General features: G+C 44.2%; 1 protein-coding gene across 1 annotated transcript in view; it reads left to right on the forward strand.

Annotated features, from left to right (window-relative positions):
* Positions 1 to 17,883, forward strand: part of camta1a (calmodulin binding transcription activator 1a) — a 929,980-nt gene that overhangs the window by 846,957 nt on the left and 65,140 nt on the right. Inside the window, exon 6 of the mRNA XM_050064291.1 lies at positions 1,967 to 2,038. Coding sequence (XP_049920248.1) covers positions 1,967 to 2,038 — 72 coding nt within the window. The remainder of the gene's footprint in view (positions 1 to 1,966; positions 2,039 to 17,883) is intronic.

Below are 17,883 nucleotides of genomic sequence, written 5' to 3' on the forward strand. Positions count from 1 at the left end.
TCCCTGTAACATGGCGGCTGATCTCTTCCTGTGCTCAGAGGGTAATGAGCTCCTGGACTTCCTGTGTTTCCAATTTGTGGACATTTTTGGCTGCTTTCCTTCTTTGAGTTAGCTGCTAACTGCTATTGGCTGCCTTCATATGTCCCACTGGTGGGTTGCACACATAACTAATCATCAGAATGTCACACCAGTCCTGTCTGTGGTCCCATCCTGTTTACGCAGACGTTAATTTGGCCCTCCGCTACTGACTTAAAGGCGAGACAACTCTGTCCTCCCATTCTACAATTGCACCTTTTATAAAGAACAGCGAGGCGGAATAACGGCGTGATATTCCCGCCTTGAACAGACAGTGTAAAAGAAGTCAAAGTTAAAAAATGAAACAGCAAAAGCCAGACAAAATTTGCAAGATTTATTGTGTGCTACTCATTGTTTGTTAGCTGAGTTGTTTATTTGTGTAATTAGTTCTTGTTCTTCTTTTTAATAAATACAATAAATATAAAAGATGATAATAATATTTTTAAGGGACGGGTGGTTGAGCCAAAGGCGCCAAATGTGCTAGGTTAGGCAGTGGTCATTGGATGTCTACATGTGCGAATGTGTTGGACCCACACAGCACACACACACACACACACACACACACACACACACACACACGTGTTTGTGCAACTGTGTGATGTGTTTGTTTGTTTTAGCGACGTAATGTGTCTCTCACCATGTGCCCAGTCTGTGTAGCTGTGCAGTGCTACTCTGGTATAATTAATCAGATGGTTTGATGTTGGCAAATGAGTGTTTATACAGACTGACTTCCTCTGCAGGCCCTGCTCTTTTTAACTAGGTTTTAGTTAAACAAGACAAGCACATAACACATCTCAAGGCACCTATTTATCACACAGTCCTCCAAGCAATGTAGCCCAACGCCCCCATGCTCCCTCTTCCCTTCCCCCACACCTGCCCCCTTCCCTACTGCCTACCCATTCACATCTACAGTGCCCGAGGAAACCTGCCTTAACTTATTGAACACGCGGCTCCTGAATAATGAAGCTGTGTCATGTCTGTACATGCACACACTTTCCCTAACAGTGCGTGTATCAACCCAGCTGTGGTTTCTCCTGATTTCTAAACAAAGAGCTATACCAAAGTGGATTGGAGCTCAGCCTTCCCCGACCTGCTTGTTTGATTTATTCCTGTAAGAGCCAAGCTCCCCGTCTTAAGTGCAATCCACCCTACCCTCACCTTTCACAAATATCGCAAAAAATCACAGCCTGTTTCCCGGCTGCTGAGGGTTTGGGGTTGTTGCGGCTGTAAACAAGCAAAAGCAGGCTAGCCATCCCTCTGGGTCACCTGGGAGCCAGGGCCGTGGGTCTCCCAGAGAAGGATTGAAGGAGGAGAGAGGATGGGGAGGAGGATAAGTGCTGCCTCGCTCCTGTTCCTCACTGCACGATGCTTTGTTGCGTTTGCCTCTGCTGCCGGCTGGTGAAAAATGTCTCCTGGCCCCTCTGCCAGATACCGGGAGGTGTTATCAGCCCTGCCTAGCTCTCTCCACGGTAACGAGCCCCCAGGCACAGTATTATCTGTTTACGATAAGGATATTAATAACACTGTGCTTTAGTTATGTGCCGGGGTGCCCTGCGGGGTGATGAGGGGTTGGAGTAAGGAGCACCTGAATCATCCTGTCAGGGGGCTTTCTCCAAGCAGGACAGGGTAAGAGTGGGAAAGAGGGAAAGAAAGGAAGGAATCATGTGGTAATGCCAGGACAGTGCTGACCGGTTAACCCCATCCACTTCCAGGTCACTGTCTTTGTTTCCGAGAACAATAGCGTGAGCATCTGCCTGCAGGTCCATGTGGGAGTTAACGTAAAGAGGGAAGAGGTCAGGGTTTCAGAGGTCACAGCTGTCATGGTCAGCAGAGAGGTCAGCCTATTGTGTGTATTTTACTGTAGTGTAATGTCCTCTTTTTCTCTCTCCAGTGTCTGTATGGCTGCTACGTCCACTCCTCCATCATCCCCACCTTCCACCGTAGGTGCTACTGGCTGCTCCAGGTAAGAACTCCTCTCCTCCTCTACAGTTCACCACACTTTAGTTTCACCCTCAAACTCTCCCAGCCTATCCACAAGAACTTGAATGAGTTGCATGATATCAGTTTCCATTTAGCTGAAGCATTTTCCTTTGACAGCCAGCAGGCAGACATCAACCTCTCCCCCCACTCTGCCGCCTCCCCCTCGCTCTCTCTCTCTCTCCCTCTCCCTCTCTTCTCTTTTCTCTCCCCAGCCTCCATTTCCCCTTATCTTTCCCAGTCATTCACTTTTCTGATGGCATTGCCCATACACGCCGTCCAGCACGAGGGCGGTATCTCAGTCTGCTAAAAGCTTTGCCATCTCCCCTGTCTAACAGCTGCAGTGATGGGCAGTAAAAGCGTGATGGAAGACATTCCCCGTACAGTATAGTGTGCTTACAGTGGGTCGTCAAGTCCGCAGGCTGAGAGTGGTTGTAAATAGTAGTCCTTTGATCACCTCCCCAATACATCTCATCATTCTCGTTTAGCATGGCAGCCATTATTGTTGGAAGGTGCCTGATACGTACAACCATTCACACACACAATTTTAGGGGAGCATAAAGCACACATGCCGAGAATAGGGCTCTGTGGTGCCGCTGCTATTTTCGTCTATATATCTGACTATTTATCTATCTGTACTTCTACGTCTTACATATATTCTAGCAAACAACATGTGGAGAAAAAGCATCTTTGGGATAGATACACTTTGGCTAGTATGCCGCCAGTTCAATTCCTCTAAGCTGTATTTTCTGAAAGACAAGAATTGTCGAGTCACAACATCCCTGCTGTACTGAATAGACCCAGAAGACAAATTCATCTGTAGTCTAACCAACCCGCCGTACAATGTCTGTTAGCAAAAGAGAGAGCAGACCGGTTGGGAAAAGACAAAAGGGAAGAACTGGCCTGAACAATGCTTAAATACTAATCAAAATAATTAGAGTGTTCCCACAGCAAACAAAAGCTTTCAAACAACAACTGTTTATTTCTCTCTCGCTCTGTCTGTTGGCTCTGTGTGTGTTACAAGCAGTCATAACAACACGAGCAGACAAAAAGCATGTCTCTTGCTGTCTTTCTGAGTTCAATCAGCGAAGCCACTCAGGCTATTTTCACTTATATATATTTTCCAAATGATTAGAGGTTCTGTGTTTTATTAAAAGAGCCTACCTAGTGAAAGCAAGAAAAACAATGAAACAACAGAATGTGGAATTTATCACTCTGATTCTGGAAATAACACAAGACACCATGGTATATGTTTAGACTTTGGGAATGATCAGAGGAAGCTCTTGTACTGTTTGGTGAGGCTGCATATTACCTTTAATCTGCTTCCATTTGCAAACTGACAGGGAAATCTTGTGTTGACTTTCTGGAGTCATTTTGTGGTTTTATTAGGAGCTCTCTTAAAGGAGAGGTACATGTTTTCTTTAAGTCTTAATACAATAGTGACATTCCCATGTGTGCATTGAAATACTGGCTGCTGTAATGATTCCTCCTGTTGATATTGGACAAGAAAAGATCCCATCCCAACACCACCTCAATATAAGAAATGGTGAACAAATCAACAACAAATGTTGTATGCAAAAAATGTATTCCATACCTCAGTCAGTAAAGTGGGTAACTTCCAAAGTTACAGCCTTTCTGGTATAAAATTCTCTTTTGTCATACTGAAGGCTGTAAATTTGGAGACTGATTTGACCAGTGGTGGAAAATGCACTACATTTGTTACTTTAGTTGCTAGTCAAATTACTATTTTGAATAAATATGCTTATGAAATACAATATATTGTTCAAGATAAAACCAGTTGTTTCCAATTTTGTGATCTCTTACAAGGTAACTGTGTACCTGACCTAATGGGAACTAATTTTCCATAACTGCTTATCCTGTTAGGGGTCGAAGGGGTGCTAGAGCCTATCCCAGCTGACATTGGGCGAGAGGCAGGGTACACCCTGGACAGGTCACCAGACTGTCACACAGAGCTGACACACAGAGACAGACAACCATTCACACTCACATTCACACCTATGGACAATTTAGAGTCACTAATTAACCTGCATGTCTTTGGATTGTGGGAGGAAACTGTATCTGAGTATCTGGAGAAAACCCACATTGACACGGGGAGAACATGCACAGAAGGGCTTCCCCACCCTGGGTTTGAACCAGGAACCCTCTTGCTGTGAGGCGACAATGCTAACCAATAAGTGCTTGAAATGTTTGAGTTAAAATGCTGCGTACACATTAATGAATTTGTATTAAAACATATGCTAACACTTTATGTGAATGTATCTACACAAGAGTGACATGACACTGTCATAACTATGACATGACACGGTCATGAACTCATCATAAACATTATGTACATGTCATAAACGTTTATGACTGCTGTCATTAACTGTCATTCGGTTTTTGTAATGACAAGTTGACATTGTTTGGGTTGTCTTGATTATGACAACTTGACGTTAATCAAAGTGACATTACCAGAAGTTGCCTTTTGTCATGACAAGTTGACATTAATCAAAGTGACATTACTAGAAGTTGTCTTTGTCATGGATGTCTTTATGTTAATGTCAACACTGTCAACTTGTCATTACAATAAACGAATGACATTTAATGACAGCAGTCATGAACATGTATGACATGTACGTAATGTTTATGACAAGTTCATGACAGTGTCAAGTCACCCTTATGTAGATACCTTCAAGTGAAGTGTTACCAAACATATTCTGTAATGTGTAATAATATAGCAGTCAGGGGCCATTTTTTTCTGCAGCAGTTTTACCTCTGATACTTTCTGCACATTTTGCACATGATACGTGTGTACTTTCACACTTTCAGATTTTAAATGCGGGATCTTTAATTGGACTAGAGTGTTTTTGTATTGCTGTATTAGTATTTTCATTTCACACACAAGATGAACATTTGTAAATCACTTAGTCATGCTGTGTTACCTTGAACTCATCAAGAAAACAGATTGTGTACTAGATTTAACAACAGCAAAACTATATCAAAACATCCATTCAGAAACTCAACACAATTCAAACAGTCCAGTGTCCCCAGTCGTACGCTCAGTACTTCCTAAAAACATGCATTTTCGTAAAAACCTAACCATTTAAATTTGAACTGTAAGTGAAACTTATCTGTGCTCTCTTAAAGTCAGACTCCAATACTGTGTTTTTTTCGTGAAAGTGCATGTGTTTGCAAAGTACTGAGCATGCTATTGAATAAATAAGACTTGGATTATACTGCACGAGTTGTGTGAGAGTTTGTAAATAGATGTTTTGATATATTTTGCTTTTGTGAAATGGTCCTCAATCAGTCAACCAATAGCTCCGCATGTTAGCTGTTTTCCATTGAGGCATGCAAGAAAAAGTTTCAAGGTAACACGGCATGACAAACTGATTTACAAATGGACATTTTGTCAGTGAAGTATTCCTTTCAGTAAAGGATCTGAAAACTTCTTCCACCTCTGGATTTGACTAATTTAGACTGCTAAACCCTTATACTGTAGCTTCAGTTGAACTTGTAAAAATGCTTTTTTGCACAGAAGAAGGGATGTGGAATTTGTCTCCTTTCACTTATATTGGAATTGCGTCAGTGGAAGACTCCTCATGGCCATTATAGAGAGGAAAAACACTTGCAGTGCTGGACAACTCTTTCAACATACAGGCATGTGGGTATTGTTTTAAGACAGACTTTTTAAAAGTGAACCTATCTTTTAAGGTTTATTTCAGACCTAAAGGAGTGCAACCAGGGGATGAAAGCATGCGTACACACAAAAGAGGAGTAATGCAGAGAGCTGGGGGTCAACTTGGGTCACTCGCTTTTTAAAACCACAGTCCTCATTTTCACAGCCTCTTTCTGCCAGTTTCAGCATACACACACGTAAACACCCATCAAACTTTCAGGAGTTCACCGACTCAACTTTTATTTTTTTATATATTGCTGCAGAACACAGCTACTGGGTTAGTGAATCCCTGGCCTTCACCTCTCCTTCTCTCACACTGCTCAGTAGATCCCCTTACATGAGTCACAAGGCCCTGGTGTGCAGCTAACACATCTACCCATTCAAAAAAAAAAGAAAAAAAGGAGGACCTTCTGCTACACAACAAACAAAAAAAACCCATTTATTTACAACCAAGTATTTTCTTAGAGACGGTGCATTTCTAGAGCCCCAGATTTACATCTCTTTTCAGGCAGTTTATTGCCGACCATCTGTGCTGACAGGAAACCACAGTCACAATGACACTAGAGGTAAAAGATTAGATCACTTCAGTCCATATCTCCGCAGATGCAGATAGACCTTCAGCACCTCTGTCTCTTCAAGCCACTTTCAGTCAGACAACTGACAGTCAGCCCCGGTCTCTCTTTGTCTCTCTTTTTTTCCACCTTTCTCCAGTCTCTGAACCCTCTGTCCCTGACTCCCTGTGTACCATTTGCTGTGTCCATATGAGATTTGCAGGCAGTAGTCTGTCAACAGCAGAGCAGCAAGGAGACTGGAGCTCCCAGAGCGGCAACAGGGAAAGGTCACCAGTGAGTGAAAAATGTAAATATTCAGCCATCCAGCGGCCACAGTCACGGAGAGACAGGGATGAAAATAACTCCTATTACACAGCACCAACAGGGAGGGAACACAGAGGACAGAGAGGGTAGAGACAGACTGTGAATGAGAGAGCAAGTGAGATGGACACAACTTTTTAAAAGTTGGGCTAAAAAAAACACTGAAGGGTGAGCTGGAGAGAAAGATAGATTTAAAGATTTGAAGGAAAAAACAGCAGAATAGAAAAGGAGAAAGGGGACAGTGTGTATGTGTGTGTATTTTTGGATATGTGTGCGCAAGAAGGCGAGAAAGACAGACGGAGAGAGGTTGGTGAAAGGTGTTTTAGGGAGGGGGGTTTAGCCTGTGGGTGTGTGCCTCTTTATCCACTCTTTATCCACTCTTTATTGAGTCAAAGCCTGGGTAATGAGACAGGGGACGGGAATGAAGACCTGCGAGGGGGGTCCTCCCTCACTCCATTCATTTTCTTTTGTTCTTTTCACCTCTCACTCTCAATCTGCTCATCCCCACCACACTACCTCCACCTCTCTATGGCATTAGACCACTTTAAAATGTCTGGCCCATCCCTGCAAATGGCTGAGACTGAAGAAAAGTACCACCGCAGTTATCTGGGGTTGCAAACAATGAATCCAAATTGCTGCTGAGACAGAGAGCTGCCCAGAGCGGACTGTGTGGTTTGTCACTCAGAAAAAGTTCCCATTTCAGTGGATTTGGTGGAGGAAAAAAAAGTAGGCTCTCTGCCACACCATGGTATATTTTCAACGCAATCTCATCATTACCATCATAACAATATGTATCTACTCTTTAAATGTCAGTTACAGCTGGAGTGTGAAAAAGCAGATACTTTAAGAAATAATGGAGACCAGTAAATCAAAAACACACTATAATAGCTAATTTGCTATATTACAAACTTCAATGTGTCAGCTACGGAAACACTGTATTTAAAGGTATACTATGCATGACTGGCGGCACGGTGGTGCAGTGGTTAGCATTGTGGCCTCACAGCAAGAGGGTTCCTGGTTCCAACGTAGGGTGGGGGTTCAAGCCCAGGGTGGAGGAGCCCTTCTGTGCGGAGTTTGCATGCTCTCCCTATGTCAGCGTGGGCTTTCTCTGGGTACTCCAGCTTCTTCCCACAGTCCAAAGACATGCAGGTTAATTGGTGACTCTAAATTGTCTGTAAGTGTGAATGTGAGCATGAATGGTTGTCTGTCTCTATGTGTCAGCCCTGTGATAGTCTGACGAACTGTCCCCGCCCATTGCTCAATGTCAACTGGGATAGGCTCCAGCCCCCCTGCGGCCCCTAAGATAAGCATCTGCAGAAAATGAATGAATGAAATGGATATGCAAAATCCACCCCAATAGGCTTTGTGTCTTTTGGATGCCTGCTGCTTATGGTCTGGCACGGTCATTACCTTCTTTTAAAGCTCCAACCTCACTTGAGCACTGTCAGGGTACGCGCCCATAAACGTCCTGAACACACAAAATAAGAAGGAAATTTTAAAAATACAGGAAGACAGCAGAGTCTATGGAATGGTAAATGGACCTGAACTTGTATAGCACCTTTCTAGTCATCTGACCACTCAAAGCGCTTTTTACACCACAAGTCACATTCACACACTGGTGGCCAAGGCTACCATACAAGGTGCCACCTGCTACTTAGTTTTTAACACACTCACACACTGATGGAACAGCCGTTGGGAGCAATTTGGGGTTAGCTATCTTGCTCCAGGATACTTCGACATGCAGACTGCAGGAGCCGAGATTACTCTGAAAAAATACATTGCCACGCGCTTCTAGTGGGTCGTAAGTGATGATTAAAAGAGATTACTTCAATATAAGTATAAATTGTTTTTTAGGAAAATCCTGCATAGTGTACCTTTAAGTGGTTTTATGAAATATTTACAGGTTGCAAAATTTAAATGCAGTCACTCCACTGTTACAAGTGTGCAGCAACAGTTCTAACATGTCTAAATTATAAATAATTAATCAATTAAATGCTCAAAATGAAAAAAGATCATTAATCATTTATGTTACCGTGACCATTTATTTCTTTAAAAAAATAATGTCCACCTTTTTTGATCCTAGGCTACATGACAAAAAGCAGGGAAGCCTCAAATTATAGTTCACATTGATGTCCGCATTTCGACCTGCTTTTCCATTGACTATTAGCATGCAGTCTAGTTTATGTCGGTTTGTAGGTTTTTGAATTATGTGAAAGTATTTGGTTCAGAGATGGTAGTAACAAGGCGTTAAAACCATCCCCAGTATTTCCAGCCATGTTTTGACCTCATGTCAGCGATCCTGAGTGCTAGTTTGGCATGTTAGTTATTTCTGTTTTTAGCTTACAAAACACTGATTCTTATAATACTTGTTTGGCTTCCTGGATATTTGATCTCAGGGCAGTATTCAAAAAATACAACTGATAAAGTTTTACCTAAAAAAAAACGCTTAGTAAAACCTGGTAACTTTCTCTGGAAGCTTCAAACGTGGCTCCTTTATTCGTCCCATGCTACATCTGTCCCTGGCCTCCCCTACCTCTCCGCATCTTTCTTTCCATCCACAAGCTGTCATGACACACAGACAGACACACACTCACTGACACCGAGGATCTCTCCTATCCCGGTGGCACTGATTGATTCTATTGCTCCGTGTCCCCTTCTCTTGTTTAGTGCTAATCGAATGTAATTCCCTGCCTGCGCCTCTCCATCAAATCAGACAGTGGAGTTTGCGCTGGCCGACGGGGGCACAGAGGTGGGGATAATTATGATATTAATACGGAGGGGGTCTGAAGGGAAACTTCATTTGTCCTGCCGCCTGCCACGAACACAGAGAGGGGTCAATAGCCTTTCCCGCTTTTCCTACTTTAAAGAGGAGGAGAGAGGCATGAGATAATGAAATGACTCGTAAGGCAGGAGGGAATGCTGACGACCTTGTTTCTTCACAGCTATCACTTTCTCCCTCTTACCTTCCTCCTCTTAGGCCACTGTGCTCTAGTCTCTGTCTCACATGAATACATTATTAATATCACCATTCACTGCAGTTACATTTTTCTTATTACATTAGTCCTTCAGAGTATAATGACTTTGGAACCACTTGAATTAGTGTTATGTAGGAAAATGAGTTGTCACTGTTGTCCCTGTGATCATTCCAGCACTATTAGAGAGTATTTCAGCTATTTTAATTTATGGAATAATTCAAAGGTTACTTAATTGGACAGGCAGAGTGATAACTCTGTGATTTAAGGGAACCTTGAGCAGTGGAGTCTGTGTGGTGCTGTCCGTGGTGCTGAAACGCACTCTGTTCTAACCTTTCTAGCTGTTCACCACATCAGAGTGCTTATTTTTTTTGGCTGATTTATCAAAAACCACCCAGACTCTTTGAACTCCCATGCTATTCCCCTCTCATAACAAGCCCACCAATCTCCAAAGATCAATACACCTGGCCAATGCTGTCAGCAGATCATGTGCATGGTCCCACACATGCACTCGTTGCGCCTCACGCCACCACATCGCCAGTCGGGCCAGAGGCCTCTCTTACTAATTGAATGGGAAAAGTTGAGTAGCTCCTTTGCTGCAGTGATCCGTCATAGGTCGGTGTGCAAGCAGGATACAGTAGCTGCAGACCCAGAGCCACATGCCTGCAGGCTAAAGGCAGACAGATGGATTCTTTATATCTACCAGAGTTCTCTATTCATTCGGATCAGTTTAGTTGCCTCTGTGTTGAGCACTGGGAGACAGGTGCCGGATTCAGAGTGGCTCAGGTGATGTGTGATGACGGAGCAGAGCTGTCAGGTCCAGATTCACATCAGATACGTCCAGACTATGCAAGGCTACATAATGAATATTTCACTGAGATAAATCATGGATGAGCCTGGGCACCGTTCTGTTGATTTCACTGAGAGGGTAGAGAGGCAGGAAAACCTGGCGAGGTTTTGACTGGCTGTCTACAACCTCAGGGCAAATGGAGGCAGTAGAAATATAATTGCCTTTAGCTATGCAGGCTGTTGTTTGTATCAAGTGGAAATGCACCTCTACAGAGTATGAGATTAGATTTATAGCATATGAATTTGACTCCAACACCTGACATTGCTGTTCAGCACAAAACCTGAAGAGTGGACTGGCAGGAGAACGGGTGGCAGTATATAGAATTTGAGCGTGTGTCTGTATCTGTCAGCGTGCGCACATGCTGGCCTGCGTGTGTGTGTATGTGTGTGTATCAGGCTTTGCCGTTCTGTTTCTGCGCTATGGTGGGAGACCATGATGCTCTCAGCAGCATGCTGCTGCTGGCAGGCCCCCACTCTCTCTGCCATGAGGAGAACAGCTGCTTCACGAGCATGTCGGGGTGTGAGCCATGTCCCCGTGGCTCCCCTCATCTCCTTCGCTTCTCCTCCTCCTTGTGTGCAGTCACACAGAAACAGTGCATCTGACATTAACCCTCTCTTACCTCTCTACTTATAAACAATCAAACATGTCCCACTCTCTGCCATCACTTTTCCTCTAGTCATCTGAGCACCTCTCAACTCTCAGAGACAACACTGAGTGAGTTCTGAGTTGGTTTCTGCCCAAAATAGTGACACCGGGGCTTCTGACCTCTAAACAAATTGAAGGTTACTCTGGTGCTTAATTAATGGCCCCTTCTGGAGCACTCTCTCCCCACATGAAGAAAACGAGAGAGAAGTTGAGCTAAACCCCAGAGGCGCACAGAGCCTCCTCTCCTCCTGGCAGACTGATCTGTTTCTCAGTGCCTGCGACCTTTTCTCTAGGCCCGTCGCCTAGCCCACCAGCACGGCCAATTATCACAAATCCCCCGCCGCATTTGTCTTGCCATTTTCACTCTGTGGCCAAAGAGGCGTGCATGGCCATAGACTCATGCAGCCTCCTAACCAGCCTCAGCCCAGACGGAGAAACAGAGGCCCACAACAGGTATGTGGTGCTTAAATAATTCAGTTATCCTGAAAGGTTAAGCCTCTGCCAGTAAGACGAATTGACATTCATCTTGCTCCAGAGTCATGGGCCCCATTTTTTCAAAAGGAGCCACCATCGACGTGTTTACATTTTGTGACTTGCGAGATTGTTATTGACACCAATATTTTACTTTTCCTGCTGTCTTTCCACTGGATAGCTCGTGATCTTGGTCGTTGGTGTAAGTTGGTCATAAAACTCAGTCTGCTTTTTCTCATCTTGCAACAAAATCAAACATGTTTATTATATTCCTAAGTTTTTAGTCTTGGCTCGTCCAGATAGTGAAAATTCGGCACTAAACAAGAAGCAGCAAAGCATGTAGAACATAGAGGGGACTCCGGGGAGGCAAGAACATGAACAACTTTTGGTTCTCTTGGACTGTGGAAAAGGAGGAGAAACTGGTGGAGTTGTGGAGTGAACAGAAGTCTGTGTTTAATTCAACTTGTATCTGATCCACCAACCAGCATTTATTTAGTGAGAAATCTTAATTTTTGAAACAGTTCTCCTCTTATTCCCACAGTCTGCTCCCACTACAATAGCACAGCTAACCAACTGTGAATGTTTCTGAGTCGAGGCAACAAAATCCAAAATGTAAAGCTTATACTCATACAGTTTGTCTTTATGGAGTCTATTGGTGCTGAATTTACAGTTGCCTTTTATCTTGTGTTTCTAGAGTTATGCATCTTTGTGTACTCATAAGGAATCGTTAACATGTCTGGTGTAATATTTTCCACCAGGAGCTGATATGTTATAATCTCAAAAGGAATCTAGCAATTTTGCAAATAGCGGCCCTGCAAGTTCCCCAGTCTTTGTAAAATCTTATAGTGTGTGACTAAAAAACTCACAGTCTTTAGATGTGAGAGGGTGTCAGACTTTAGTCTTTAAGAAGTATTTTCACAGTCTACTGGTGTATGGTAGGCATAACCAGAGCAGGAATCAAATGTCTGAGTCCCTTGCTGATAATGCGAGCACTGAGATTAAAATAGCTCTAAAACTGTAAGCTTGTTGAAGAAACCTCAATCCTGATTTGATGTAACCCTCCGTGTTGTACTCGATGAGCTTTCCCTCCACAAGTCTTTTCCTGCCTCCCACCATATGAGTCCCTGTGCATCGTGTCACCAGCCAGGCTTATTTGTGTTTGCGTCCTGCCTGTGCGTGTTAGAAAGCGGAGGAGATCAATGGCTCCACGCTAAGTCTGTTCAGTGCTGTGCCAATCTCTGCGCCCCCACTCATGTCAAGCCACAGATCTGCCCGTGTCACTGCGCCGACTCAGGCGTGATGGCAGAAGTGTGCGTGCATCTCCCAGCTTCCCAGAGAACACTGGTCACAGCTAATGACCAGAACTGTCCGATTTGTCCTGCCCTGATTACTCCTCTGAGCCCCAATTAGCCGTGGATGAGGGCTGACATCCCGACACGATCACTTGGATGTGTCATAGAGGCAAAGATGAGACAGGGAAGGGAAGGATAGAGGTAAGAGGGAAGACAGGGAAAGTGTGGTCCTGAAGACTGAGGAGAAGAGCAAAGGCGAGCCGTGGTAATATGGGGCCAGAGTCATTCACTCTGCATTCAGTCTGATATCGATCTCAATTCCCCTTTAACCAGCCACCGCTCATCAACATACACACCAACAGCTCTGATTGCAATTTCTATAATTGCCAATTTTCATTGTGAAAATCTGTCTATCTGAGGGTGTTAGCTGCATCTGGTCTGAGAGAAGCTGATTTCTCTGTGGGTTAGGGATGAAGAGACTAAGGACTGTTTGTGGAAGAGATATAAGATAAAGATAACGTATTGGGCCAACGTGGTTGAATCAATTTATTAGATGAATGAGAATAGTGAAGTTCTGGGAGCCTCAAAGGTATTTTATTATGGATAAAAACAATGCCATTCGTTCCCCTAATTGTCAATAACAATCTCTGTTATGAACATTGTTTTCATCTGTGTCTTTGCCTTATATCCCCTTCTTTTAATCTTTTCCTTTCTCTTCTGCTTTTTGTTCTGCTCTGACCCCCACCCCTCTTTCCACCGCTCTATCTGTCTTTATTTCTCTCTGCCACTGTCTCCCCAGGATTGCTGAGCTTTCTCCCCTCTGCAAGTTTTGAGAGAAAATCTCGCTTTTTTTTTTTTTTTTTGGCTCTTGCTCTCATTCTCTCTCAGTAGGGGGCAGTGGAAAAGTAACTACAAGGGCACATAAAGCCTTCAGAGTCAAACCAGACTTCTTTTAGTCTTTTTTGATCTGGATAGATGTCATATTGAACACACATGCGCACACACCCTTCAGTGGGACGGCTCGGCTCCTATCTCTGTCTGCTCCCCCATCTCAAAACTCGCCCACACAAACCTGAGAAGACACGGAGATTGAGAGGAGGAGGGAGGGAGGGAGCGAGGGAGAGAGAAAGCAAAATGTAGAAGGGTAGGAGAGGAGGAATGGCAGGAGGGAAGGAAACAAGGGGTGGGAGGGGCGGAGGTGCTTTGAGAATGGGGGATTAGAGTTGGAAGATTAGAGGTAGAAGATGATATCATTTGGTAGAGATGAGCGGGAGCAAACGAGCAGTGCAAATCACCCGACGTTAACGAGCTGCCTCGTAAATTACTGCAGCCGAGTGTATGCTTGAAGCTGGATCTGGATAGGGCTGCGTAGTGCAAGGGAGGCATAACGCTTGTCTTAATATTATTTACTGCCCCCTCCCAATTTATATCGGTTGTCTCCCATAGCCCAATATTGGCCTCCTGTGGCAGCATCAGAGGATGTTTCCTTATAAATAGTGGGAGGTTTTATTCAGCCTGAGTGCCCCCTGTGTGGCCCATCCTAACCCTCACGCACTCTGCAAAGGAGAGACTCCCCTCCTTTTGGATCCCAACAGGGGAGAGCTACAAAAAAACAAAACATAAAAAAAGTTGGCTTCCCCGGTGGCTACTTCATCTCACATTTGACAGACTCTTCCTCATCTCCCTGTAGTGTTTACACTGTTTACCTCCTAATACAGAACCTGTAGCAAAGCACGAATGGGGAGTTATTTAATTATATTAAAATGTTGATTTTCAATGAAATGTGATTTGACTTTTTTTTTCCTTGGGTGTGCTAAAATTTCTTAAACCACTTAGACAAATCCAGCAGGGATTACAGCAGTTCAGTTGAAATGAACGTGTGTATAAACCTGCATGTTTCACACTGTTCTCCAGGGGAGGCAGCCCGACAGAGACAGGGAGCGAGAGGCAGAGCCAGGGTGGGATATGGATGGCAGAGAGCTGGCGTCTCTCTCTTCTTGTGCTCTTAAGGCGTGAGGGAGGTAGAAGGGTGGGAAATATACATTTCTATTTTAGCCAGGAGCCCAGCAGCAGGAGAATGACTTTCATTGGCTGGAGTCTAAATATTACATGACTTCCTGATGGCAGTGTGCTGTCTGAGGCGCTGTCTGGCCTGGTATTAACCTGTCCGGATAAATCAGCCGTTTACCCAACTCTGTTCCTCTATCCAAAGCACCGTTTCCTCCCTTCTTACCTCATTTTCCCTTTTTTGTCCCTGTGACCCTTCAGCTTCACCTGTTTCTCATGCACCATTTCTGCCTCTGGACTGCTCGCTAAGGTGCAGCCCACTTTGTGTGTGTACAGTGTGTATATGTGGAGTTACTCTGTGGTCCTCTGCCAAGGCCCCTAACGTCATATGCAGCCTGGCAGGTGACAAATAGTTTTTTAATTGCTTGCACCAGGAAAATCATTAGTCTCTTCCCTTTCCTTGGTGGGACCAGGCAGGACGTGTGCGCAATAATAATAGCCTCAGTCCCGTTTCCCGCTTCCCGCCTGCTATTTTTAGAACAGGTATTTTAAGGGCCCTCTCTGTGTATGCTATGCCCGGGTGTAAATGTATATGTGTGTACGTGCAAGTGTGTGTGAGTCCGCAGTAAGGGTGGGCTAAATGGTCCACGGGTGCTTTTCCTTGCTTGTGACGGAGGAGAGACTGTGTTTGTCAACCCTGCTCCTGCCTCATGAGAGTTTTTCTCATTGCTGTTGCTATTCCCCAGCCCCTGGGAGCGTGCTGTTTGTCTCTGTGTATGTGTGTGTGTTTTTGTATGTGTGTGCACCTCAGTGTCTGGCAGGCTCCGGCCTAGGCCATTGTGCTCTAGTGCATTACTGTAGCAATCCACCGACACAGCGGCCAGCCAGATGAAGCCGTCCAGTTTATGGAGCAACCTGCAAACTCCAGCTGCTTTTGGTTGGGATTGTGCTTAGTGGTGAGATATAGTATTGATTTTCTCTCCTCGGTGCCCTTGCCATCCCTGCGTAGATATGCACCAGTGCTCAGCATCCATTCACTGAGAAAGCGGAGAGAGAGAGAGAGGGGGGGGGGGGGCAGAGGATGATGTTTATGTGACGATACTGACCCCATTCGTTCGCATGGAAAAGGCGTGGAACGTGAGGGCGGCTAGACAGCAGAGGGGAATTGAGTTTGCGAGGCTCAGATTGCAAGATGAACCCTGAATTTGATTTCTGTGTTATACAAGCATTTGTTATTATATATCTGGGCGTCTGAGGGTGTCTGCGTGTCTGCATTCTTGTATGGGCCTATTATGTGTGGGTTTGTGTGGATTTATGAGTGTGTGTGTGGATGTGTGTGCTCATGTGTGTGTTAGCAAGCAATTTGGATCTGTGTGCTGTTGATGTTTGCCTGCTTTTTTTTTCTGCCCTTGGTTTGAGTCCCAGTGGGAAGCCATGTTCAGCACTGTTCCAAAGCCATTCACATCCCACTCTCCCTCCACTCCCTGCCCCCTCACACCCCACCTGACCTCCTTTCCTATAACAACATGGTGAAATTAAATACATGGTCAGTCATTATTTGAAACATTTTTTTTGTGGAAGCTCCCCTGGCCGCACTGCAGCGGTTAATGTAAGCGCCTCATTACGCAAAGTATTTCATACATAAATGATATAACTTAAAAATCTTATTAAGTATTGTATGAAAAATATTAGTGTGTGACCTTTCTGTGAATTTGAAGTCTGGCGCTCATAAAATCTTTAAGCAATGAAAACTGAACTGAACCTTCTAGGCTGTCAGTGTTAATAATACCTTTAGGTGTGCACTACATCAAACATCACATGCACACGCACGCACACACACACACACACACACACACACAGATTCTTCAAACCATTAAACTTTGTAGTAAGTCTTCAACAGAAAAATATGATGCAATCAGTATCCACAATTCTCATTCAGACTCTTCAGTCCTGCCCAGCGTCCCCTCGACTGAAACAGGATTTATTTTTTCATACACTAAGCCTAGAGCTGAATGAACAATTAAAGGGAAACTCTGGTATTTTTCTCACTGGCCCACTGGCACAACAGTTTTTGATATTGATTCAGTATTGAGAGATGGTGCTGCAGCCGACAGCGGTAAACTTCGCTACAATGTAACCACTCTGGGCAGAAGTGCCCCGTCAATTTACGGCCATTAAAAATGCTTGTTTTAACCACTAACAGGCTCAGATTGTTATTCTGAGTGTCTTACAACATTATGAAAAGGACCCTACGGGGAAATGAAACCTTTTTCTGTACCTTTTGCTTGTTCCAGTTTGTTTTATGTCTAAGTCTGGCTAATGAGAAGTCTTTGGATCTCAGGAGAGGTGACTCGTTGTAGGAAGAAAACTTAGAGATGGAGAGAGAAGTGCCGGTGATAGTTTGTTGTGTTGGAGTACAGAAAGCACATCTTAATCTTTTCTAAAAGATTTTCAGTGACATGGTTGAATATTTAGCGGATTCCGACAATGTGGAAAAAGTCCACAAGATTTCAGAATGAGGCCTCTCCCTTAGCAAAACTCGGACACAAAACTGACTGGAACAAGAACAAAGTACGGGAAAAACTTTTCATTTCTCTGTAGCAGTGGCGGCTGCTGGTCTTTCAAACAGGGGAAACTCACTTTAAGTTTACATCATAAAATTTGTCATATTGTAGCGAGGCAGTAACTCGAGGCACTCTGTCAGAAGACTCCTCTTGCAAATATATGTATATATGTGCATACACCGAGCGTCCTCTCCCGCCTACCACTCCATTAGGTCCCAGGGAAGCTGAGCCTCCCTGGAAGTGACGATTTTGTCGCATTCATCCAATGACCGTCTCGCTTTGCTGCATGAAAAAAAACCTGCTCAGTGCTGTCTCCCTGGAATGCTTGGAGGCTCCGTGTCCACTGTGCTGACACGAGAATGTATGACAGGGAGGTCGCATTTGAAAACTGGTAATAAACAGCTGATGTTTGAACATCATAGTCGTGACGTTAAACGAATCCTTGCACACGTTTAATGCAATGTAAATTCGTATTTTAA

Source organism: Epinephelus moara, chromosome 16 (assembly GCF_006386435.1).
Source record: "Epinephelus moara isolate mb chromosome 16, YSFRI_EMoa_1.0, whole genome shotgun sequence".
NCBI lineage: Eukaryota > Metazoa > Chordata > Actinopteri > Perciformes > Serranidae > Epinephelus > Epinephelus moara.